The sequence below is a fragment of the Diceros bicornis genome, chromosome 14 (genome assembly GCF_020826845.1).
Source record: "Diceros bicornis minor isolate mBicDic1 chromosome 14, mDicBic1.mat.cur, whole genome shotgun sequence".
In the NCBI taxonomy this organism is placed as follows: Eukaryota; Metazoa; Chordata; class Mammalia; order Perissodactyla; family Rhinocerotidae; genus Diceros; species Diceros bicornis.
In genome coordinates this window covers 29,711,732-29,732,430 of record NC_080753.1, presented here as the reverse complement: position 1 = coordinate 29,732,430, position 20,699 = coordinate 29,711,732, and the positions used below count along the sequence as shown (strand labels likewise).

The window sequence follows — 20,699 nt, the reverse complement described above, 5'->3', positions numbered from 1 at the left end:
CAGATACTTTTCTTAGTTGCTTGAATGAGAGAGATGCTGCTCTTTCTCAATAAGTTTAGGACTATTTTCCTAATGACTTTGCTGAGAGGAGATTGTTAAATTACCTGTAGGATTAGATCAGGGTTTATTCCTCAAAAAATAGGAGATCATTCTTGCAAGTCCATCTGTCAACAAGACCGTGCACATTCTCAGCTGTTAAGAGCATGACTTTGATTCAGAGAAAGCAGCTTCACTCTAAGGTATAAGAAAAATAAAGCAGTGCTCCCAAATCCCTCAATTTGGAGATTGTGTGTGTATGGCTGTTAATCAGCTTCCCCTTCCCCTTTTGGGCTATATTTTCTGGGTAGGTGAGCAACAGACATTTAAAATCATCAATGAGGGTGTTTGTTTTATAACATTAGGAATGAAAATTGTCTCTTTAGAATTGCCTCTTTAGAATCTAAATGCCGTTTTACTCCTCCTGGCTAAAGTGATTGTAATTTCTCTTATCTGGAGGAAATTTATAAGGAAGTTTGCTTTTAACTAATATTCCTCAATGTTGAAAAAACTAGTCACCCATTAAAGTCCTTCTCATTTAAGAAATTTTCAGCTACCATTTCTAATCCTGTCTTTGCTCACTTTTGCCTTGGAACACAGCTGCTTGGATTTTTGAGCCACTTGAGTGTGCTAGCTTGTCCTGCTCACAGCCGCCTCCTGCCTGGAGTATCACTGATAGGTGGGACACCAGCCCAGTGCTTTGAGTTATCTGGCAGGCAGGTGGGTGGGGCAGGGGCTGGGCAAGACGTCTGCAGTAGCTTGAAGAACCTAATGGATCTAGGCAGTAGTTACAAGTACTGCACTGATTTATTTCAAAACCATTAATATGGTTCCAGTTGGCTGCTTGGATAAGAGTGGGTGATAAGTGCTGTGCCCTGGAGGTTGTCTTCCCCATTAACTTCCTTTGGAGGCACGCTGAGGGCAGACTGAGTTGTTCTAGTGTTGGCCCCCTCTGGGCTGTGCTTACTTTGATAAATTTCATCCATTTTATCATCACGTTTTCTTTTCCTCTCCTTTTTATAGAATGCTCTTGAGATCAAAGAACTCAAAAAGTACGGCCCTTTTGACCCTTATATCAATGCCAAGGTGTGTACTTTGCTGCCAGGATTTCTCTGCATCATTTCTCCAAGCTATACTTTCTCTTCGGTCCTCTCTGGCTTCCACTCTTGTCCACTCAGGCTCCTCCTCGTCACCCTGACTGTTGTCCGCTTCAGCCCATCTGCTTTTGGCTTGTATGTGAATGGGAACATGCAGCTTCAGTGGGTTTTGGTTTTGTTTTTAAAACCCCTACTAATTCTAGAAAGGTTGGGTGCTTTTCCTGGAATATCTGAAAAGCTGAGAAGTGGCCGAAAGGGGGAAGTAGAAGGGACGATAGTATATGTATAATTTACTGTTGTGATTTCTAAAATCATTTAAATTCAAAAAATAAAAATGCAATTGAAAGATGTCAAATAAATTAGCTTACTTTTTAATAAGCATAGGAAAATGATTAAATTGTACTTCTTGGATTAAAAAAATTTTTTTAGTCTGATTTCTATATTTCTTTTGAAGTGGAATCTGATTTTCAATAACTTGTGGTGGAGTTGTAGGGGAGGGAGCATGAGTGACTCCATTTTACTCCCAAAAGCTGTTGCTTAAACTAGAAGGATGTGCAACTATGACATACAGCTGTCTACTGGGGGTTTGGGGAAAAATAAATAAATAAAAATTATTAAAAAAAAAAAAAAAGCTGTTGCTTATGGTTCCCCTCTCTTTTCCGTGAGTTTATGCATTTCTGCGGAGCTTTAAAGCCTCAGTCCCTTCTCCTCAGCCATTAGCTTCTCTCTCTGCTTGGTCGCTCTTGGCCTTTGGAAGGGCTATGAAATAGGAAATGAAGTTGCAGGGCCAAGCAGGGCACTTGCCTTGAGTCTCCCTCCCTGTGAGGCTAGGGCGAGTAATGGTCTGAGAGCCTGGTGATGAATGGCCCAGCCCTGCTGGCCTCGCTGCCGTGGGCCTTCACCACACCAGGAGGCCGAGTTTGTGGTTTGGGTGATGGTGTTAGCCTCTTTCCTTAGTGCTCTCACCTGCTGGTTTCGATCTGAGTTTCATTCCAATGAGGTTTGCTTTCTGGCAACAATCTGGAGTTTGGTTGAGTCACTCCATTATTCACATTAGCTACCTTTGACTTGCTCTGAATACAGCTGCCTCAGGGAAGGGAAACATAAGGTACTTCTGCATTTTTCCAAGTGCAAGGCAGATAGTTCATGTTTTCTTTGAGAAATACTGATTTAGCAAATGATGCTCCCTATGGGCTGGACCTAGCCAGGCTCTATGGTAGATTTTCTTCAGCTGTTGGGCCTTAATGGCAGAGAAGCAGTTTGATCTGGGGGTAGTGGAACACATTAACTTTTATTTTGGCCTGCTCTTTAAATTCTGTTTTCTAATCTTAAATATAGGAAGATACTCTTAGTTTTCTTCTTTTTTCTGGAGGTAGTATGGTAAACTGGACGACTGTCACAGGTCCCAGTCTTTCAAGTCAGACCTGAGTTTGAATTCTGTGCTGCCACTTACTTGTTTTGTTGACTTGAACAAGTTACTTAATTTCTCTGAGCCTCAGTTTCCTCCTCTGTAAAATGGGGTATACCATTTACCTTACTGGTTTGCTTTGAAATTTAAATAAGATAATGTACATAAATTAAAAATATCTGGTAACTAGTAATATTTGAGATCCTAATTTTAAAAGGTATATATGATGTGGTATTTCTGAAACAGCATTTTGGGATTTTTTCTTTGTTCCTGGTGGGTGAAGCTTAATGAAACATTGCTCAATTAGTTTATTCAAGGTTTTGCTTTGAGGGAGGCACCTTGAAGTAATGGTTTTTCCACTCGGTGGTTAGTTTAGTTAGCTTATAAAGCTCTGATTAAAGGGTCAGACTTTGGTTCTTGAAAGCGCATTTTTCAATCCCTTGATTTTGCACACATAAAAGAAAATTAGTCTAAGTGGAATAAGAACATACTTCTCTCTTTGCCTCCCCACTTCCCAGAGGCCAGACTCTGCAAACAGCATTCAGGGATAAAGCTGTTTGGGTTTGCTAACAATGCTGACTCTCCCTGAGCTGATGTGAATCTCACCTCCCTAGGTTTTATCCTGACTCAGTGTTTTGCTAAAGTACATTTGCATGCTAAGTCCTGTCAGGCACCTGTAGAAATTAAGAAGTCTCAGATGCTTTTCCTGGGAGCAGAAGTAGTTTTCATGAGCTTTCATCTTCCTCTTTGACATATGGAGCCTTTCCTTTTTCAGCAAATCAGCATAAACCAGTCCAAATGTAAGTCATCCTTAGCTAAGGTGGAACTATTAAAACTGTTTACTTACCCCCTTTTAAAACAATTTTAACTAAGTCTGAACATCATAAGATGAGCAACAGACAAATTAGTTTTAGGGTCGATCTATTTTTCTGTACACTTAAAAATAATTCATACTTTAGAGCTGGCAGAGACCTGGAAGTTATCCAGACCAGTTGTTGCCACATGCTGATCAGCTTGTCTGGTTGCATGAGAATCACCTAGCAAGCTTTTATAAAACTTTTTATTTTGAAAAATTTTCCAACTTACAAAAAGTTGCAAGAGTAATGCAATGAACTGCATTATATTCTTCGCCTAGATTCACCAATTGTTAACTTTTTGTTCACATTTGTGCTTTCTCTTTCTCTCCCTTTCTCTCTGTAATTGTTGTTATAGTTGATGATGAACAATCTGAGATTAAGTCATGGACATGATGACCCTTTAACCCTGAATACTTCAATGTGTCTCCTGAGAACAAGGACATTCACTTGTATAACTACAATACAATCATCAAATTCAGAAAATTCAACATTGATTCAATACTGTTATCTAATATAGAATCCATGTTCAAATTTCACCAATTGTCTCAATAATGTTCTTTGAGCAATTTTTTTTTTCTGGTCCAGAATCCAATCCAGGATCATACATAATCTAGAACAATGCCTCGGCCTTTCTTAGTCTTTCATGATATTGACGTTTTTGAAGAATATAGGCCAGTTGTTTTGTAGACTGTCTCTCAGTTTGAGTTAGTCTGATATTTCCTAATGATTAGATGCAGGTTATACATTTTTGGCAGGAATGCCACAAGGGTGATGTTATGTCCTTCCTTTTTAGTACATCACATCACAAGGCACATGATGTTAGTTTGTCTCATTCTTGTTGATGAGGAATGATTGCTTGGTTAAGTTTGTACCTGTTAGATTGGTAAACTTTTTAATAATAGTTTTCCTGGGCTTTGCCGTCTTGAGGCGCTACCTTGGCAAGTCTGGGGTGGGACTTAGTATTAGTTACTTTAAAGCTTCCATGTGATTCCAAAATGAAGCCAGTTTGAGAACCACTATCTAGGCCAACTTTCTACCCAGAGCAGGAATCCTCTTCTCTCACCTGAAAGGTGGGCCATTTACCCCTTATTTTATTGGTTTGTTTGTTTCTCCTAGTAACAAACAGAATTACTTCTTGGCAGCCTCTTTTCGGATTGCACTGATTTTGGTTTCTTATGCTTGGTTGACATATGTCTTCCTAAACCTTCCATCTATTGGTCAGAGTTCTGCCTTCCAGAGCATTACAGAGTAAGTCTAATTCTTCTTCCACATGGTGGACTTGGTTCTCATGTGTCTTCTAAATTTCAGTAGACCCAGTTTGTCCTTTTGTTCCAATTTTGGTATGTTTCTAGAACCTATACCATTGTTGCTACAGAGAGCTGTAGCCCGGGTGTCCCTAACTTAAGTATCTGTCAACAATGGACAAGAGTACAGTTGGGCTATAATCTAAGCAAGCACTGGGAAGTGATTGTTTTGAATAGTTTCAAGATGAGAAAGGTTATGGAAATGTTTCTATATGGCTTTCTGCTGCTTGTAGTTTATGTATAAATATAATGGGTTTATACATTGAATGGGATCACTAGATATAAAGGGTGTAGGGATCTTTTTTTTCTTCGACGTACTGACCATAGCAAGGAAAAATGAAAGTGGGTCTCAAGATGGGCAGGAATGGAGAGTTTGTGCAAAGACTTTGGGGAAAATTGGAGTGTTTCCTCTCAGTCTCCTTCCTCAGTCCTGGTTCATAGTAATATGATTCTGGGAACTCTTGAGGTGTTGTGAGCACCTATGGTGTGATTTGGAAGGTGTGAAAGAGGATGCCGGGTGGTTAGGAATCTGTGTTCTGCTTGGAATCCCTCCCTTTCTTGTGGGTCCACGAATCAACAATTAGTGACTTCCTGCTCTGATAGTTGTCAGGCTCAGAGGGGAAATGGTAGTAAGAGCTCACTGTGATGGCCTCTGTTCAATAGTCGAGAGATGTGGTCACCACAGATGTAAACTCAGGAGTATTATAGTTACCAGACCATGTCTGGCAAGACTGAAACATAAGTAAGATGCTTCCTACACTGGGATTATAAACGCAACATTCTGCAGAGATGTGGTTAGGCCATTTTTAACATAGGCAGGAAATTTGCTTGGTAGTGATCAAGACCTTGCCTTTAGCAAGGCAGCTTTGTGGTAGCTGCCTTACTTCTGGCAAAAAATCAAATAGCGAAGACTTTTTTTTCCTGTTGGATAATTTAGAGTTTTACAGTACTTCAGGCCCTAATGGCATACTTTTTATGAAATCAAGGACAGATTATTCTGGTTGTTGGGAGACAACTTGGGTATAAAAGAGACAGCAGTATCTGCTTTAGAATAAACAAGTTTTTCTGGATTGGAGTTTTAATAAGAATAAGCTGACTTTCTTGGCCCTTGCTGTCATGCTAATCTTGAGATGTAAAACCCTGAGAATCCTCTTACACTTCTTTGCGTTACCGCTCTGCCCCAGGATCACTCTACAGAAAGCTCCTGTGAGTTTTTGTTGATGTAGCCGTCTTTTCATCATGAGAAAGTGAAGTGACAGCTCTATGTTTGCTCAGGGAACTCATGCCATAGCTTAACAGGAAAAGGGCTTTCCAAATGGGCAGCCTAAATGGTTTGTTTGGCAGAGGAACCCCAGGAGTTTGCTTTCTGCCCAGAGTTTCCCCTTCCCTCCAGACTTTTAGGTTGACACAGAATTCGTCCCTGGGTTCCAGTTGTATCACAGGAGGCCGTTGCTTACTGGCTGTGTTCTATGGCCAGTGAAGGCTTTCTGCACTGTCTCAGTAGCTGCTCTCCTTGAGCTGAGTTTGAGCTCAGTACTGCTTCCTCTGTTTATCTGTGTACATTTATCTTTGCATGTGGCTCCTGCTGTACTACCGTTTCTGTCCTTATTTCATTTTTAAAATTTTCTTTGCTATCATTCTGGCCTTTTGGGTCCTGGCTCCCAGCAGCTCTGGATCTTTCTGGTACACTTGGTGTAGCTGGAAAAAATGATGCAGTCAAATGCCAGGTCAAAAGCAGATGGAATCGCATGCATGTTTGGGTAACTCTGTTATTTTTAATGTCATTAATAGAATTAAAGCAATTGTGGAAATGTTTAATTTTTACCTTTTGATCACTGAAAGGTGCACAATATTGACTTGGTAGACACGCTCCCCTGTAAGCTTTTTTTCCCCAAAGTGGCAGAAGCCTCCTGAATAAATTCAGGAATCTCAAAATCTTGTGGGAGAATTCTTTTCATTAGTACTTCTAAAAAAGGAGAGGTCATGGAAATTAATTTATTCCTGCTCTAATTATACATTGTCAGTAGTAGTAAAAGAAAGAGCATAATTGGAATGATTAACATTTTGCTTCTGACAGTTGATAAAGTACAAACTTCTCCTATTTTATCCCAGGTTCTACCTTTAGTTTGAAACAAAATTGGCATTAAAGGACCATGGGGTTGTGAATTTGAATTGATGGCAGTGTTACAATTTTGAATATTTTGCACCTCTTGCACGAAACATTCCAGTGTCTGATGGAATCTTTCTGACATAAGAAACACTTCCCTGTGCTGTAGATTCTGCATGCTTTGATTGGTGCAGGCTCCTGGAGTGGGCACAGGGCAGCATCAGGATCCCATGTAGCTCAAGTGCCTCCCTCCCTTGGAAATGGCTGTTGGCTGATATCTGGAGAGTTTTGGTGCTCTGCTCTGTTACTTTCGTTGTTGGCTGATTGATTTGCATGCAAGAAGCTATGCAGATGACAAACTCTTTCAAAAAGGTTTGTGTGTAAGGCAACAGATAGTCAACAAATCCAGAATCAGAACCACAGGGTTGACTAAATGTAAATTGTAAAACCAGTTGAAGTTTAAAATGAATCAATGGCAGTGATATTATTGGCATTTATCTGTGCCGGGGCTTCTACCCAAGGGCTGCCACATTACCTAGTTCACTCTCCTTGCAATCTGGAGACACTTCCTTCACGACACACAGGAGACTGCAAACATTGAGGAGGTGACTGCTCCCCTCTTGCAGTAATGGGGGCAAGATGTGGCTCATGGAGCAGTCAGGCTTGGTTGTGGGGGAGCAGGTCTGGATTCTGACTGACTTCTGTTAGTCTCCAAGTATTGCTGCTATTTTTCTCATTTAAATTTCAATGGTTTTACGTGTGATTATCACAGTCATATGCCAGTCTGCCAGTCTGCCAGTCACCCATCTGATGTGATCTGCTTGTTAACTCCTTAGAACAACGACAATGAGACGGCTCTGCATTGCGCAGCGCAGTACGGCCACACGGAGGTGGTGAAGGTCCTCTTAGAGGAGCTAACAGACCCCACCATGCGCAACAACAAATTTGAGACACCTCTGGACCTGGCTGCGCTATACGGGAGACTGGAGGTGGTGAAGATGCTCCTCAATGCACACCCCAACCTCTTGAGCTGCAACACTAAGAAGCACACCCCTCTGCACTTGGCAGCAAGGAACGGCCACAAAGCCGTGGTCCAGGTCCTCCTGGATGCTGGCATGGATAGCAACTACCAGGTAGTGGGGCAGATATACCTCCCTGGCTCAAGGGACTTAGTCATTTGGAAAAGGCACAAGTACCATGCTGCTGGGCTGTGTTCTTATTTAGCACGTGGCATATCGCGTGTCAGATGCTTCCCTTTGTTGACTCATTTTAATGTGAAACTTTAGAGACAAACTCCTCAAGTAAGTCTGTTATTTTTTGTTTCTTTTCAGGGGTAATATATAGTCATTATACCCTGAAAAGGTGTGCTTATAGGCTATGTCGAAATTAGAAAAGTTTCATTATTTTCCTATACGTGTGTTCCCGCTGCCACCATTTAGCACCTCCAAAGTCCCATCAACGTGATCTCGCTGACAGGAGACTTAGCATTTCCCTTTATTGTTAGCTTTCTCCATTCAGATAAGTGACTGTTTGTTAGGCTTTGCATTGACCAAACCACATTTGAAGTTAAGGTGTTTTTTCCCCTTGTACTTTTCTTCTCATTATTCCTTCCCCCTAGGAAGGTAGAGTTTTGAGGAGTTTCACCAATAGGTGGCTCCAAGAGTCACTGTACAGTTATTCATGTGCGGCCTGCTGGTGGCACATCAAACATCCTTGAGGTACAGGCCACGATCATGATTTGGGAATCCAGGCAAGAAAAGTAGGAAAGATAATGACAGAGGATTTTGCGTGGTTTATTTTATTTTCCTGTCCCTTCTTTATGTCCCGTTTGTCGTGTGAAGCCACGCCAAACCTGGGTCACTGTTCTGACGACATCCTGCTCTGAGCTCTCGTTTGCTTTCCAGACGGAGAAGGGCAGTGCTTTGCATGAGGCTGCTTTGTTTGGCAAGACCGATGTGGTGCAAATCCTGCTGGCTGCAGGTGAGAGGTCGGCAGTGCTCTTGTTTACACAGCATGCCAGGGTCGGGGTTGTTTCCTGGGGGATTTTTGCTAGCTGCATTTGAACCCAATGTATGTATATCTCCACTGGTTGACTGCAAGATTACGAATTGTTCTTGAATAGCTGGATTAAGTGGCTTTGGATGAAAAATGTTGGTTATGCTGCTGGGAGCATTAGGTGTCCTGGAATTTGACCCTCTTTGAGGCTAGCTTGAAAATGCTCACTCCCCTGGTCCACCTGGTCTGCCTTTCTAGGAATTGATGTCAACATAAAAGATAACCGTGGACTGACTGCCCTAGACACTGTCCGGGAACTGCCTTCTCAAAAGAGCCAGCAGATAGCAGCACTTATTGAAGGTATCAGTCCATCTCCCTGTTGGGGCAACCAGGGGACACACTGGCCAACCCAAGGCATTTGTGTTTGGTGCAGCTTTTTTGTCTTTTTATGTAGATCACATGACTGGAAAAAGAAGTGCAAAAGAGGTAGATAAAACCCCCACACCCCAGCCACCTCTCATCTCCAACATGGACTCCATATCACAGAAGCCTCAGGGTAAGGTGGCTCTTCTCTGCCGGCAAAGGGGCTCTCAGCGTGAAGAGTTGAACATTCTTTGGTGGAATGGAAAATCTTAATTTAAATAATAATTTCAGGGGATTGGAACTACTTAAGTTCATATTCAAATTCACTTATTTCCAACTACTATATGTAGTTTTATTGGACATACCTTAGGCCTTTGACTGTGGATCTCTTCTTTCCTGCTTTATTTTATTCTCTCCTTTTACAGTCGGCTCTGTGAGATCTATGCTGGGATATGTAATAGGCAGGATGATCTCAAGGTGAATTAAAATCTCAGTGAAACCTTGTTTTCTAACACACACTATAGTACCTTGAGCATAGTTGGCCCACAGTAAATATTTAATGAGTGTCATCTGGTTGGTAGATGTGTATGTGGCAGATTTCGGTAATACATCATTTAGCCAACAGATGTGGTCTGGGTGCTAGCCTAGGCAGTCCAGCCTCTCCATCATTAGTCAGGATCCACCTTTTCAGATTTATTGAGCAGCCTTTTGGGTCCTAGATGTGATGAATGGGAAAGACAAAATACTAACTGACGTCTTTCCCACATACAAATCACAATAAAGAAGGCTAGAGCAACAGAACAAAGCCAGACACTAAAAAGGGAACGGGATTTTTCAGAGGAGTGTAGAGGTACAAGAGTTAAGGGGTGCTCAGCCTGTCTCTTCTGTGAGTCCTTGTCTCCCTTTCCTGTTGCACTTTTTTTCTTGACCTCATAATCTACTAGGGATGGGATTAGTAGTTCACCGAGCTCTTCGCTTTCAAGGGTTTTACAGTTACAGTTTTGACTATTTGCAAGTGACCCAGAGATCCTTGGTTTGTAACAGATGGTAATTTTGCAGTTCAGAAATTTGGATGCCAGGTACTCGTAGGTTCATAGTTAGCCGGTGGGTGAGTCTAGCTGCACAGCGCCTCCATCTCAGAAAAGTTTTGCTCTCCTCTATTTTACTTGAGCACATGGAGGTTCTTTTTAAGAATTTAAAAGATTACTTAAGTTTTTCACTTATACTCGGTGACATTTTGTGGTTTAAGTTTATGCTATCATGGTATTGAGATGTTTGGGAATTTATAAAGTTCTTGGGAGGTATTCCTCATAGATGTCAAGGTTTTTCCATATTGAATCAGAGAAAAATATGTTCATTTCTCAAGGTATAAAGAGAAGCTGAAGCCCTCTATATTTATTCCTGTCCATGGAGCAAAGTAGTCTTTTATTTTCCTGCTCTGGGTTAGCATTTGTCAAGTTCAGGTTGCTGAAGGGCCTTTGGGTTGTTGCAGTGGATGGAAATTCCAGATCGTTCCCCTTTCATTGCTGCCTTTCTTCTCACCTCCTCTTCAGGGGACGTGGAGAAAGCAGTGACTGAACTGATCATCGATTTTGACACAAACGCTGAAGAGGAGGGTCCCTACGAGGCGCTGTACAATGCTGTCTCCTGCCATTCACTGGACAGCATGGCCAGTGGGCGATCGTCTGACCGGGACTCGGTGAACAAGGAGGCCGAGGCCGCAGGAGTGAAAGCTGCTGGAGTGAGGCCGGTATGTGGCCTGGGCTCTCAATCGCCTGGCGGTAGTGTTGTCAGCCTGTGCACGGTGGGGCGCTGGGGAGAGGAAGCGAGGCGCCTGGTGCCAGCTCGCATTTCAGAGGCCTGGATCCTACTCCCCCTCTTCTCCTGGGGGTCTGCTGCTTCTCTCTCTTACTCAGTGTGGTTAAATTATACAGATCATGTTAAGGTATAATTTTGGTTTTTCTGATTTCAGTATAACCTGTTTGCATCCTTCTATTACTTTTTGGCCTTAGAGCAAATTAAAGCATTTGATTTCTATTTAGCCTTAGTGCTGCTTCTGTCTTTGGGTCTTTGCTATATATTGTTTGTTTTCTCTCTGGAGAGTGGTTCCGATGGTGCAAGAGCTCCGTGAAATAAGTTCCTGTCTGCCCTGAGTGTATGCCCACCTTCCGTTTGCCCTCAAAGAATTATCTGTTTGGATTTGGACAGATTCTGTATTCAGGAGAGTTGTAGCAAGGCTTAATCAGACATCGTATGTGTTAGTGTGTGGCATTCCTATTTTTCCCAGTTCTAACCTCTCCAGCCGTTGAGGACAACCCTGAATCTTTCCTTCTCAAGGTCCACCTTCCCATCTTACTGCTTCTTTCTCTAGTACTTGCTTCTACTTCCAGCCTATTCATTGTTCTTCAGGCTCATCACCTCCTTTTTCTCCCCTGGGGTTTTACTGTGAGCCTAAGCCTGAATCAGTGGTCTCATTGACCTTCCTCCTGCATTGCCAGGCACAGTAATTTGAGGTTTTGAGCACTGCACTTTAAAGTGGCCATTGCTCTAACAGGATCCCAGGGATAGTCCCACCTTGAGGCATATTTTCAGGTGTGTATTATTTCTTCCTGTTGGAGAGGCTGGCCTTTCCCTTTGGTCTGAATCTGGCATATGACCATTTTGATAATCCTTTGACTGCTAGGTGATCTTTGGGCTTTTCAGTTGTGTCTTGAGAATAGCCTGATGTTCCTTGGTGTTCTTTTTTGGTAGGCTCCTTCCCCTGGAATCATCCCTGCGTTTCAGCATGGAGTTTGGAAAGGCCTGCCAGTCTTGTGGTAGCCCACCAGAGTGGGTGATAGCAAGGACTGTGATAAAACTCCTTGTGAGTGGTGAAAGCAAGTACATATGCCGAGCACCACTAGCATAGTGCTCTGTAGACACAGCTAGTTATTCACTTCTTTCACTGTTAGGTATGAATGAATTAAGCCAATCCACCTGTGGAGGAAGGGTTTGCTTTAAGTGGTACTTACAGGTGATGCCCATTAGAGGGAGCTGGAGGCTTTGCAAGAAGAGCGAAGGGTTGCTGAAGTAAGCTTTGTATAACCAAGTTCCTGTGGGGCTTAGCCACTGATTTACAGTCTCTTTGTTCCATCCCACTCCAGGAATCTAGCCTCCTATGGTCCTGCTAAGTAGAAACTGATGCATCTGGGGATGCATGCTTTGCCATTTTTACTTGGGTATGTTGTGGCAGTGCTACCTTCTTGGCCCTTGGTAATAAACTGGCCAAGGGACTGTTCTACATCTTGTAAACACAGCGGATGGTACATATAAATCAGCTCTACTTCCAGGCCCCTGGCCAAAATTTCATGTTAGAAAAAAGAGGCTCGTGCTTTGCTTCTCTTTCTTTCCAGTGTCCCTGTTGATCGCTTCTTCCACAAAAGGTTTCATATTGTTCTTTCTAGGCTCCTTCAGCCTTGGGAAGTTGTCTAGGATGGGTTCTTGCTGTTGTGTTTTATTTTGTTTTTCCTCAGCTGTTTGTGTCCCAGGGTCAGATAACTGGTGTAGATTATGGGCCTGCTCGTTTTGCTCTTCTCTTCCTTTCAAGGTGCACTGGGACCAGGCTTGTTCCTGCACTTCTAGAGCAAAGAAGGGTGGGCACAGTGGGACTGAGTGAGAAATCTGATCTAAATAGCTTGTTTGGCTTGGACATTCAAACCTGTTTTGAAGTTATTGCCATTGGGCATCCATCTGGTTCCAGGGACTGTGGGAATGACCAGTTTATCAAGATATAATACCCAACAGTGAAGCATGTTTTGATAGAGAGATCATGGATGTCAAATGCTAATTAACCCTGGCAGCTCCTAACACATGAGAAATATCTTTCCTTGCACATATCTCTGAGGCTCTCACGTAATTCAGCATTCACCTCTGCCCTGACTTTTTTTAAATACTCTTATTCTAGGGCCGGCCCCGTGGCTTAGCGGTTAAGTGTGCGCGCTCCGCTGCTGGCGGCCCGGGTTCAATCCCGGGCGCGCACCGACGCACTGCTTCTCCAGCCATGCTGAGGCCGCGTCCCACATACAGCAACTAGAAGGATGTGCAGCTATGGCCATACAACTGTCTACTGGGGCTTTGGGGAAAAAATAAATAAATAAAAATTATAAAAATAAATAAATAAATACTCCTATTCTAGCAACACAGTGAACTAACCTACAAATCAGGGCATAAGCCTGCAAGCAAACTCCTGTTTCAGGTTCCCACTCTCTTCCCTGTGGGAGCATTGATTATCAAGCACGAATAGGACTTCAGAATAGAAACAACACTGAAGGTACTGCAGGTACAATGGCAAACCTCTCTTCAGCTTTCTTTCACCAAAGGTCATTCTGTGTGTTCCTGAAATGATCTACCCATGATCTAATGAACTCCCTCTTCAGTGAGTTTCTTGCTCTAGGGCAGGGGTTGGCAAACTATGGCCCACAAACAGCTGCACATTTTTATGAATAAAGTTTTATTGGAACACAGCCACACTCACTCATTTACATATTATCTGTGGCTACTTTTGTACCACAATAGCAGAGTTAACTGCAAAGCCTAAAATATTTACTGTATGGCCCTTTAAGAAAAAGCTTGCCAACTCCTGCTCTAGGGCAGATAACTGACAAATATTCCTTTTTAGAGGGCTGAGATGAAATAGGATTTTCATATGCTAATGATATATAATAATAATTGTTGAAGGATAAGAGATTGGTTCTGAGCTTTTGCTAATAAATGGGGATAGCATTAAAGTTTGAGCAGGAATTGATGTTTTTGTCCTTGGTTACTTTCCTCATTACTTCCTTAATAACTTTGGTTTGTTAAAACTCTTTGACAAGTTGATTCTTTTGATTTACTGTTTCCTCTTTATAGAGTAGACTGAAAGTTGAGCCGCTGGTTTTCCTATATGTAGTAGAGTTTTATGTATCGGTATTGTGAAGGACATTTTCCGACAAGGCAGTTATGTGTTTTCAGTGCTGATATTTCTCACTTGGTCAAGGATAGGAAAGAGGTGTTTGTAATGTGCTACAAACATCAAAAAGCAAGGAGCATGCTAATTGAGTTGTGTGCAGGGTTCTCCATCTGTTTAGATATTAAACCTTGAGTTTAGCCTCTCAGGGGAGTTCTTTACATTATTCTTTTTCATTTCCAAGAGCTAAGGTAAGAGTAAACCGAAAAGGTAGATACTTGAAAAAAGAGATAGTGAAATATATATTTTTCCGCTTCTGCAGAGGGAACGTCCACCACCTCCAGCAAAGCCACCACCTGATGAAGAGGAGGAAGACCGCGTAGATAAGAAGTATTTTCCCTTGACAGCTTCTGAGGTAGAGGGTTGAGGGTTTATTCCCATCACTGAAATATGATATTTTGAAAAGTTCATAAATATGTGCTTAAAGAGTACTTTGCTTTCCCATTTTCTTATCACCTCTTTGGGGATTAGTAAATTTGTATTGCGTATATCAGTAATCTGGAACAAGACCTTTCAAACTCACTCAAAAGTACTAAGCAAAGAATTTTAATAAAGCTCTGTAGCAGACAGGCCAATTGTTGATCTACCTTGCTACATGGAAAGTAAAATGAGCACATTTTCTCCTGGCTCCAGTTGGCTAAACACTTAGTTTTTGCTTTTGTACCTGTGTTGTCTTGATACAAAGTGTACAGTATCCCCCTAGTCACTGTTCTCTAGACTGTCACAGCAAGCTTTGGTGATTTGCCCCAAATGTCTTACTTCTCTTTTTACATTTTCTCTCTTCATTGCACATGAAGAATCTGCACCAGGACAAACACGGAAAATGTCATGAAGACTCAATTAGAAGAGAAATAGGAGTCATGGGGGTGGGGAGAATCAAAGAAGGTTATTTGAAAAGAATAGTCCATTTTTAAAAAAAAGAAATATCATGGAGCAAATAGTTCAATCTTCTCACTTAGGTATATGAAGAAAATCATATTTTCCTTGATCTTTCATCTTCAAAATGCTCCTTTAACACTTCCTACCATTCAGAGAGCATGTTTATTGAGTATTTATTCAAAGTATTATGTAATTTCAATAGTTATTTTGTGGCTCATTCAATGCCCTATTGTTCTTTAATTTACAAATCAGCTAATATAAACTAGTCAGTTAAGTCTCATTACTTTATCCCTAGAAATCAGAGTTAAGTTTTTTACAGTATTGCCATGGGCCATCCAGTGAGACAGGTTCTCTTAGTTAATATAAACTCATGGAACCATAATGATGGCTTTAGGTTAACAAAATGTGTGAATACAAGGAAGACCTTTTAAGAATGTAGAAGTCAGTGTTGGAGATAGGGAACGATTTCTATGGTAGGTAAAAATTCTGTCCTTATTCCCTTCTATTCCTTGATTACAAAATGCTTATTATCATGTCTTAACTAAGGGTCTCCAGAATTATAGCCTCCAGGGTCGTAATACATTGCTAGCAGATACAAGTGAGTGTATTAAGTTCCTACACGTTTTTATATAGAGGCTTGCTTCATTACCCCCTTTTTACAAGGAGAGACCTAGTAATATGGAGCATATTCAGTTGGGGCTGGATCTCTGTAAATGCCTCATGCCACCTGTTTAATAAGAACTGGGATTAAAATTCCTAATGCCCAAGGATAAGGGCAAGGCTCTTAAAGAAATATTGGACAATGAGAACTTTTTAGTCTCCCAAAACTTTCTAGAGCATACAGTTGGCAATAACACAGTGTCAAGACTTAGGAGGAGGAATCTCCATGTTACTTTCCTGGATGGGAGACTCTGTCTGAGATACGTCTTCTAGGACTTGCTTCTGGAATTCCAGGTCAGTTGGACCATCATAGTCAGTATTTGAAAGACCATGGGAATTCTGGCTTTGCTTACTTAGTGTTAATTATAAGTACATGAATACAGAGGTGATATGGTCTGGGTCTTATCCTTTTAATGGTCAAGGCAGACTCTGTTTGCTGTAGTCTAAATGGATAGGTCTTCTCCAAAGGTGGACCCTTTTTTTAGACTCTAATCTTCACCAGCTTTATTTCTTTTTTTTTTTTAAAGGCACTGACTTTTAATAATTTTATTTATTTATTTTTTTGCCCCCAAAGCCCCAGTAGATAGTTGTATGTCATAGCTGTGCATCCTTCTAGTTGCTGTATGTGGGACACGGCCTCAGCATGGCCGGGGAAGCTGTGTGTCGGTGCGCGCCCGGGATCCAAACCCGGGCCACCAGCAGCGGAGCGCGTGCACTTAACCGCTAAGCCACGGGGCCGGCCCGACCAGCTTTATTTCTTATACTCTCAAAGCTTTAATACCCTAACCCTCACATCCGAGGAGGCATTGGCTTCATCAAAGTTTAGACTTTTGTATTTGGCAAGCTATCTGCCCCAGTGTTTGTATCCTATTCCTGAGGCTTGTCATTGTCGGATGACCCATAGAAGCTTTTAAGGGAAGCTAAGTATACCTGGCTCCAGGAGGGCTTATCAGAGTAAGGACCAGATCATGAAACTGGCTTAAAGAAATTAAACATATGCACACGCATGTGCATACACACACATTTAGATGTTTTTGCCCCGCCAAATGGGCTGCCAGCTGCATCAGACTGACAGTGGTCTTCTCTATGCTCAAATGTGCTAAACGTTCTTGGGAAGTTGCAGCTGCTATGGTATCTCTTCCCAGAAAGCTGCCCACACCCCACTGGCCATTCCATTGGTCACAGTTAGGTGGTGACTGGTAGTAGCTTTCCTCTGCAGCAAAAATGTTGTTTTCCATATAGCAGAGAATATGTTTTTTTGGCTTTGATTTATTGCCAGTTCTGGAAGAAAGGGGAAAAAAATATTAAGAAGTAATTTAGTAAAGAGCAGAATCCTTTCTGGGTTGAAAATCAGTTATTGCCATATTCACTGTGATGCAGGGCTTCTTGAATGGGAGCTAGGAAGGCTCGAAGAAAAGCAGTTTATTGCTTTATTATGAGATTTTAATCCCATAGCTGGCAGAGGCCAGGACTAAGAGGAAAAGATCATCTTATGAGTTGTCTGGATATGAGCAGGGGACTGTCATTAGACAGTCCCCTGAAGGACTGAAAGGAGAGAAGGAGAGAAAGAGTTCCAGATTAGATGGAGAAAAAATGAGGCCAGCTTGGTCCAGAATCAGGGGAGGTGAATTTTATGGCTCTGGCTCTGCTGGGAGCTCTCTGTGTAACCTTGGGCAAGTCCCTAGACCTCTCTGGGAACTGAGTTTTGTCATCGGCAAAATAAAAGAGCTGGAACCAGGTGCTCCCTAGCTGTGACCGTAATAGTTCCAGTCCCTTCCAGCTCTGACATTTGCTGGTTCTCTACTTCTGGTTGTCGTGCACAAGTGCCAGGTACGGAGTGAACACAGGTCCAGTGGGCCTGATTTTCCAGATGGAAGTCATCAGCCCTGTCCTGCTTGAGAAGAAAGGGTATTATAGGTGGGCATCCAGGCTGTCAAATACCTCTCAGAGAAGCATGCCTGGAGCTATATGAGAGCTCTTGCTGCGTGCAGAACACTCACAGAATCAGATTTCCAGGGCTCTGCCTAAGTGATAGCTATGGGTGTGTAATCCTGCAGAACACCAATTCTTGTCTGTAAAGCCTGGGTATTAAGTTGACACTGTCTGAACTGCTTAATGGTCCCTCTTTGTTCTCTTAATTGTGTTCCTGTGAAGAGGCAAAGGAATAAGTAATACAGGCAAATGGCTCATTGTAATGAAATAGCTTTGAGCTTCCAGGTGGCTTTCAGTAAGTGGAGGTTCCTGCTGTGTTTAGCAGAATTTTGGAAAGAGGCTATCATTCTCCCTTTGGAGTGGCAGCCTTGTTAACAAACAGGAGCTGCAGCCTCTCATTTAGTTTGAATCCTTGCTGTCTCATTAGGCCATAACATGGTGAGCTATGTCTCCAAGAAGCAAAACCCTGATGAATCACAAACCTGATTCGTTTCCAGTGAGCTGTGGGACGTGTCAGTGAAGGAGGAGGTTTCTGTGTGTGCCCAAGAATCGCATTTGTAGGGTACTGTTATTTGTTAGGTGGACTTCGGAATTCCCCCTCACCCTCTTGTTCCCAGCCAAAACTGCTCAAGAGAGATTTTGTGCTTTGGTTTCCTCTCCTAATAGCTCATATATGATTACTCTTGATTTGCCTGTGAAACACATTGCATTCTTAGAGCGGGTAAGCCAGAACTATCCTCTAAAGCAAGGAACTCCATTCTCTCTTTCAGTGCGACTATAGCATTAACTGTGGTGTTTCTGGCTTGGTTCGAGAAAAAATGTGGCTAATCTGGTACCATGCCTATTGGTGGCCACCAGGCCCTCAGCTGACTAAAGCAAGTTGGCAGGTGTAGGAGCCAGCTCTGGTCCAGTTATTTCATCCGAGACACTTGGCTGCCTGGGTTAGGGATTTCTTAGTAGACAGAGCTGCTTTTTCTCCATTGAAATTCATACTGCCTAGTCACTTGCCTCCTTTCAGAACAGAGATTGGTGGAATTAATTTGAAATTATCATAAATGTGGTAGGAAGTTGGCTTTTGGGAAATTCTTAATAACCCCAGGACCTGGGAAGAAAGGCTCACAGAAATAGAGAAGGACTTACAGAGCACTTTGTTTCTAGTAGCTATCAGTCATTCAGGGTCAGTCAGAAGTCATTTTGATTCCCTCTTGAGAAGGGGGGAAGGATTCCAGCCTTGGGGTGGGATGTGTGCATATTAGGAAAGAAACGTGCACAGCTTTATGATGCACCATGGCTAGAAACCGCTTGGGAGATACCATCCACGGAAAAGAGATCTTGCAGAACACTGTGGAGATGAGAGAAGCAAGAGAAGGGAGAATCATGGATTTTATTTATGGCTTTTTGAAGAATAAAATGACGTAAGGAAGGGGGAGTGTTTTAATCAAAGGCCTTTGAGATTTGAGGTACAGGTGCATATCCAGAAAAGCAGTTGTGATTCTATGTGACACTTGAATAATTTACCTTCTCTTCCCCTCCTCTCTTCCTCTCAGATGAGAAAAGAGCCAATAATCTCTAATTTGCTCAACATAACCTGTCTTGGTATTAGCCACCGCACAAGAAGTACTGTGGTATTTTTCTCTCTTAGGTCTTGGCCGTGAGACCCTGGATTCAGGGGAGTGCAGCCAGGGAAGAGGATGAGCATCCTTATGAGCTATTGTTAACAGCAGAAACAAAGAAGCTGGTGTCAGTGGACGGAAAAACAAAAGGTACACCACCCCCGCCAACAGAAACAACTCTAAAAGGATTTTTAAAGTTTGTGATCCTGGGTGGAAGGAGGTGGTGATGTTCTTGGGATAGGAAAGTTTAGTTTCCTGGTAATCTGGGGTGGCAGGTATATTATGACCTTTCATTTTCAATACCCCGGGGTTGGAGTTGGCTTGCCACCTTTCAGCACATGGAGCAAGGAAAAGGTTAGGTCAGCCTAGGAGAGAACCGTGGAAGGAGAGAGTGCCAGCATTGTGGCAGAGATTGATTTGGGGTCTCAAATCATAAGCCCTCAAGTTAGCCTGGTGGAAAAACAAGCCAAACAAGTCAGTCCCTTTGGGTTCAGGCTGACAGCACAGACTCCGCTTTGAGTCCTAACCTCAGAGCGAGACACTCCTGGGGAGGGGCCCGTGATTGGCTGCCACCCGGTAACTAGAGTGCTCTGTCGCCTTGGCCTACTTTCATTGCCTCTGCAAAATTCACTTTCCTCCATGAGGGAGTGAGTGCTGCAGGACTGAGATCCAGCCAGGCCGATGTAAATGCAGTCACGACAGAGGTGAGTGGGCACTGCTGGAGAATTTGTGACAACCTCTGTCTAAGGAAGAGCAAAGAGGGGCAATGCAATTCCCACTGCAGTTTGAAGGAACTCCTGTGCCGCCCCCGCCCCCCCCCCCCAGCTCTCTATAGCTTGCATGTACTAGGTCCTTCATGGGGTGTCATTAGTGCCTCCTTTCGATCCTGAGACCGTCTACGGTTCAGGTAAGAATGGGGGATGTGATTGTTTCTTTTGCAGTGCCCTTTGCTAGACCTGTCGGAGGGTAGGGGGTGGCAAAGAGAACGTGTGCATATGTGTGTGACATTGTAGACCTTATTTTTAATGGTCCTGTTTAAAAGATTTCTCTTCCTGCATGCAGAAACTTCATGGTCATTTTCATAGTAGTTTTGTTTTTTATAGTTTCCATTTGGAGCTTTTAAAAAAAGTTATCATTTAGATACAGTAAAATTTACCCTTTTGGTGTACAGTTCTGTGAGTCTTGACAAATACAGTTGTATAACTGCCACTATAATTAAGATACGGAACAGTTTCATCACACAAAAAAATTCTCCTGTGTCCCTTTGTAGTCAGTCCTGCACCCCTCTCTTACCCCTGGCAACCACTGCTCTTATGTCTGTCCCAATAATTTTGCGTCTTCCAGAGTGTCATATAAATGGAATCACACAGTATGTACCCTTTGGAATCTGGCGCCTTTCACTTAGCATAATTCATTTGAGATTCATCCATGTTGTTGCATATATCAATAATTTGTTCCTTTTCG

The 20,699-nt window shown here is 42.5% G+C and overlaps 1 protein-coding gene across 7 annotated transcripts in view; it reads left to right on the top strand.

Moving 5' to 3' along the window:
- ANKS1A (ankyrin repeat and sterile alpha motif domain containing 1A) overlaps window positions 1-20,699 on the top strand; it is a 183,655-nt gene that overhangs the window by 84,689 nt on the left and 78,267 nt on the right. For 5 of the 7 annotated variants that reach the window (XM_058554559.1, XM_058554556.1, XM_058554553.1 and 2 more), the window contains exons 4-11: window positions 1,060-1,122; window positions 7,646-7,942; window positions 8,714-8,789; window positions 9,063-9,164; window positions 9,259-9,360; window positions 10,721-10,917; window positions 14,414-14,506; window positions 19,265-19,385. In XM_058554559.1, the coding sequence (XP_058410542.1) occupies window positions 1,060-1,122; window positions 7,646-7,942; window positions 8,714-8,789; window positions 9,063-9,164; window positions 9,259-9,360; window positions 10,721-10,917; window positions 14,414-14,506; window positions 19,265-19,385 (1,051 nt within the window). The remainder of the gene's footprint in view (window positions 1-1,059; window positions 1,123-7,645; window positions 7,943-8,713; window positions 8,790-9,062; window positions 9,165-9,258; window positions 9,361-10,720; window positions 10,918-14,413; window positions 14,507-19,264; window positions 19,386-20,699) is intronic. The other 2 variants (XM_058554558.1, XM_058554557.1) reach the window with 1 other exon arrangement.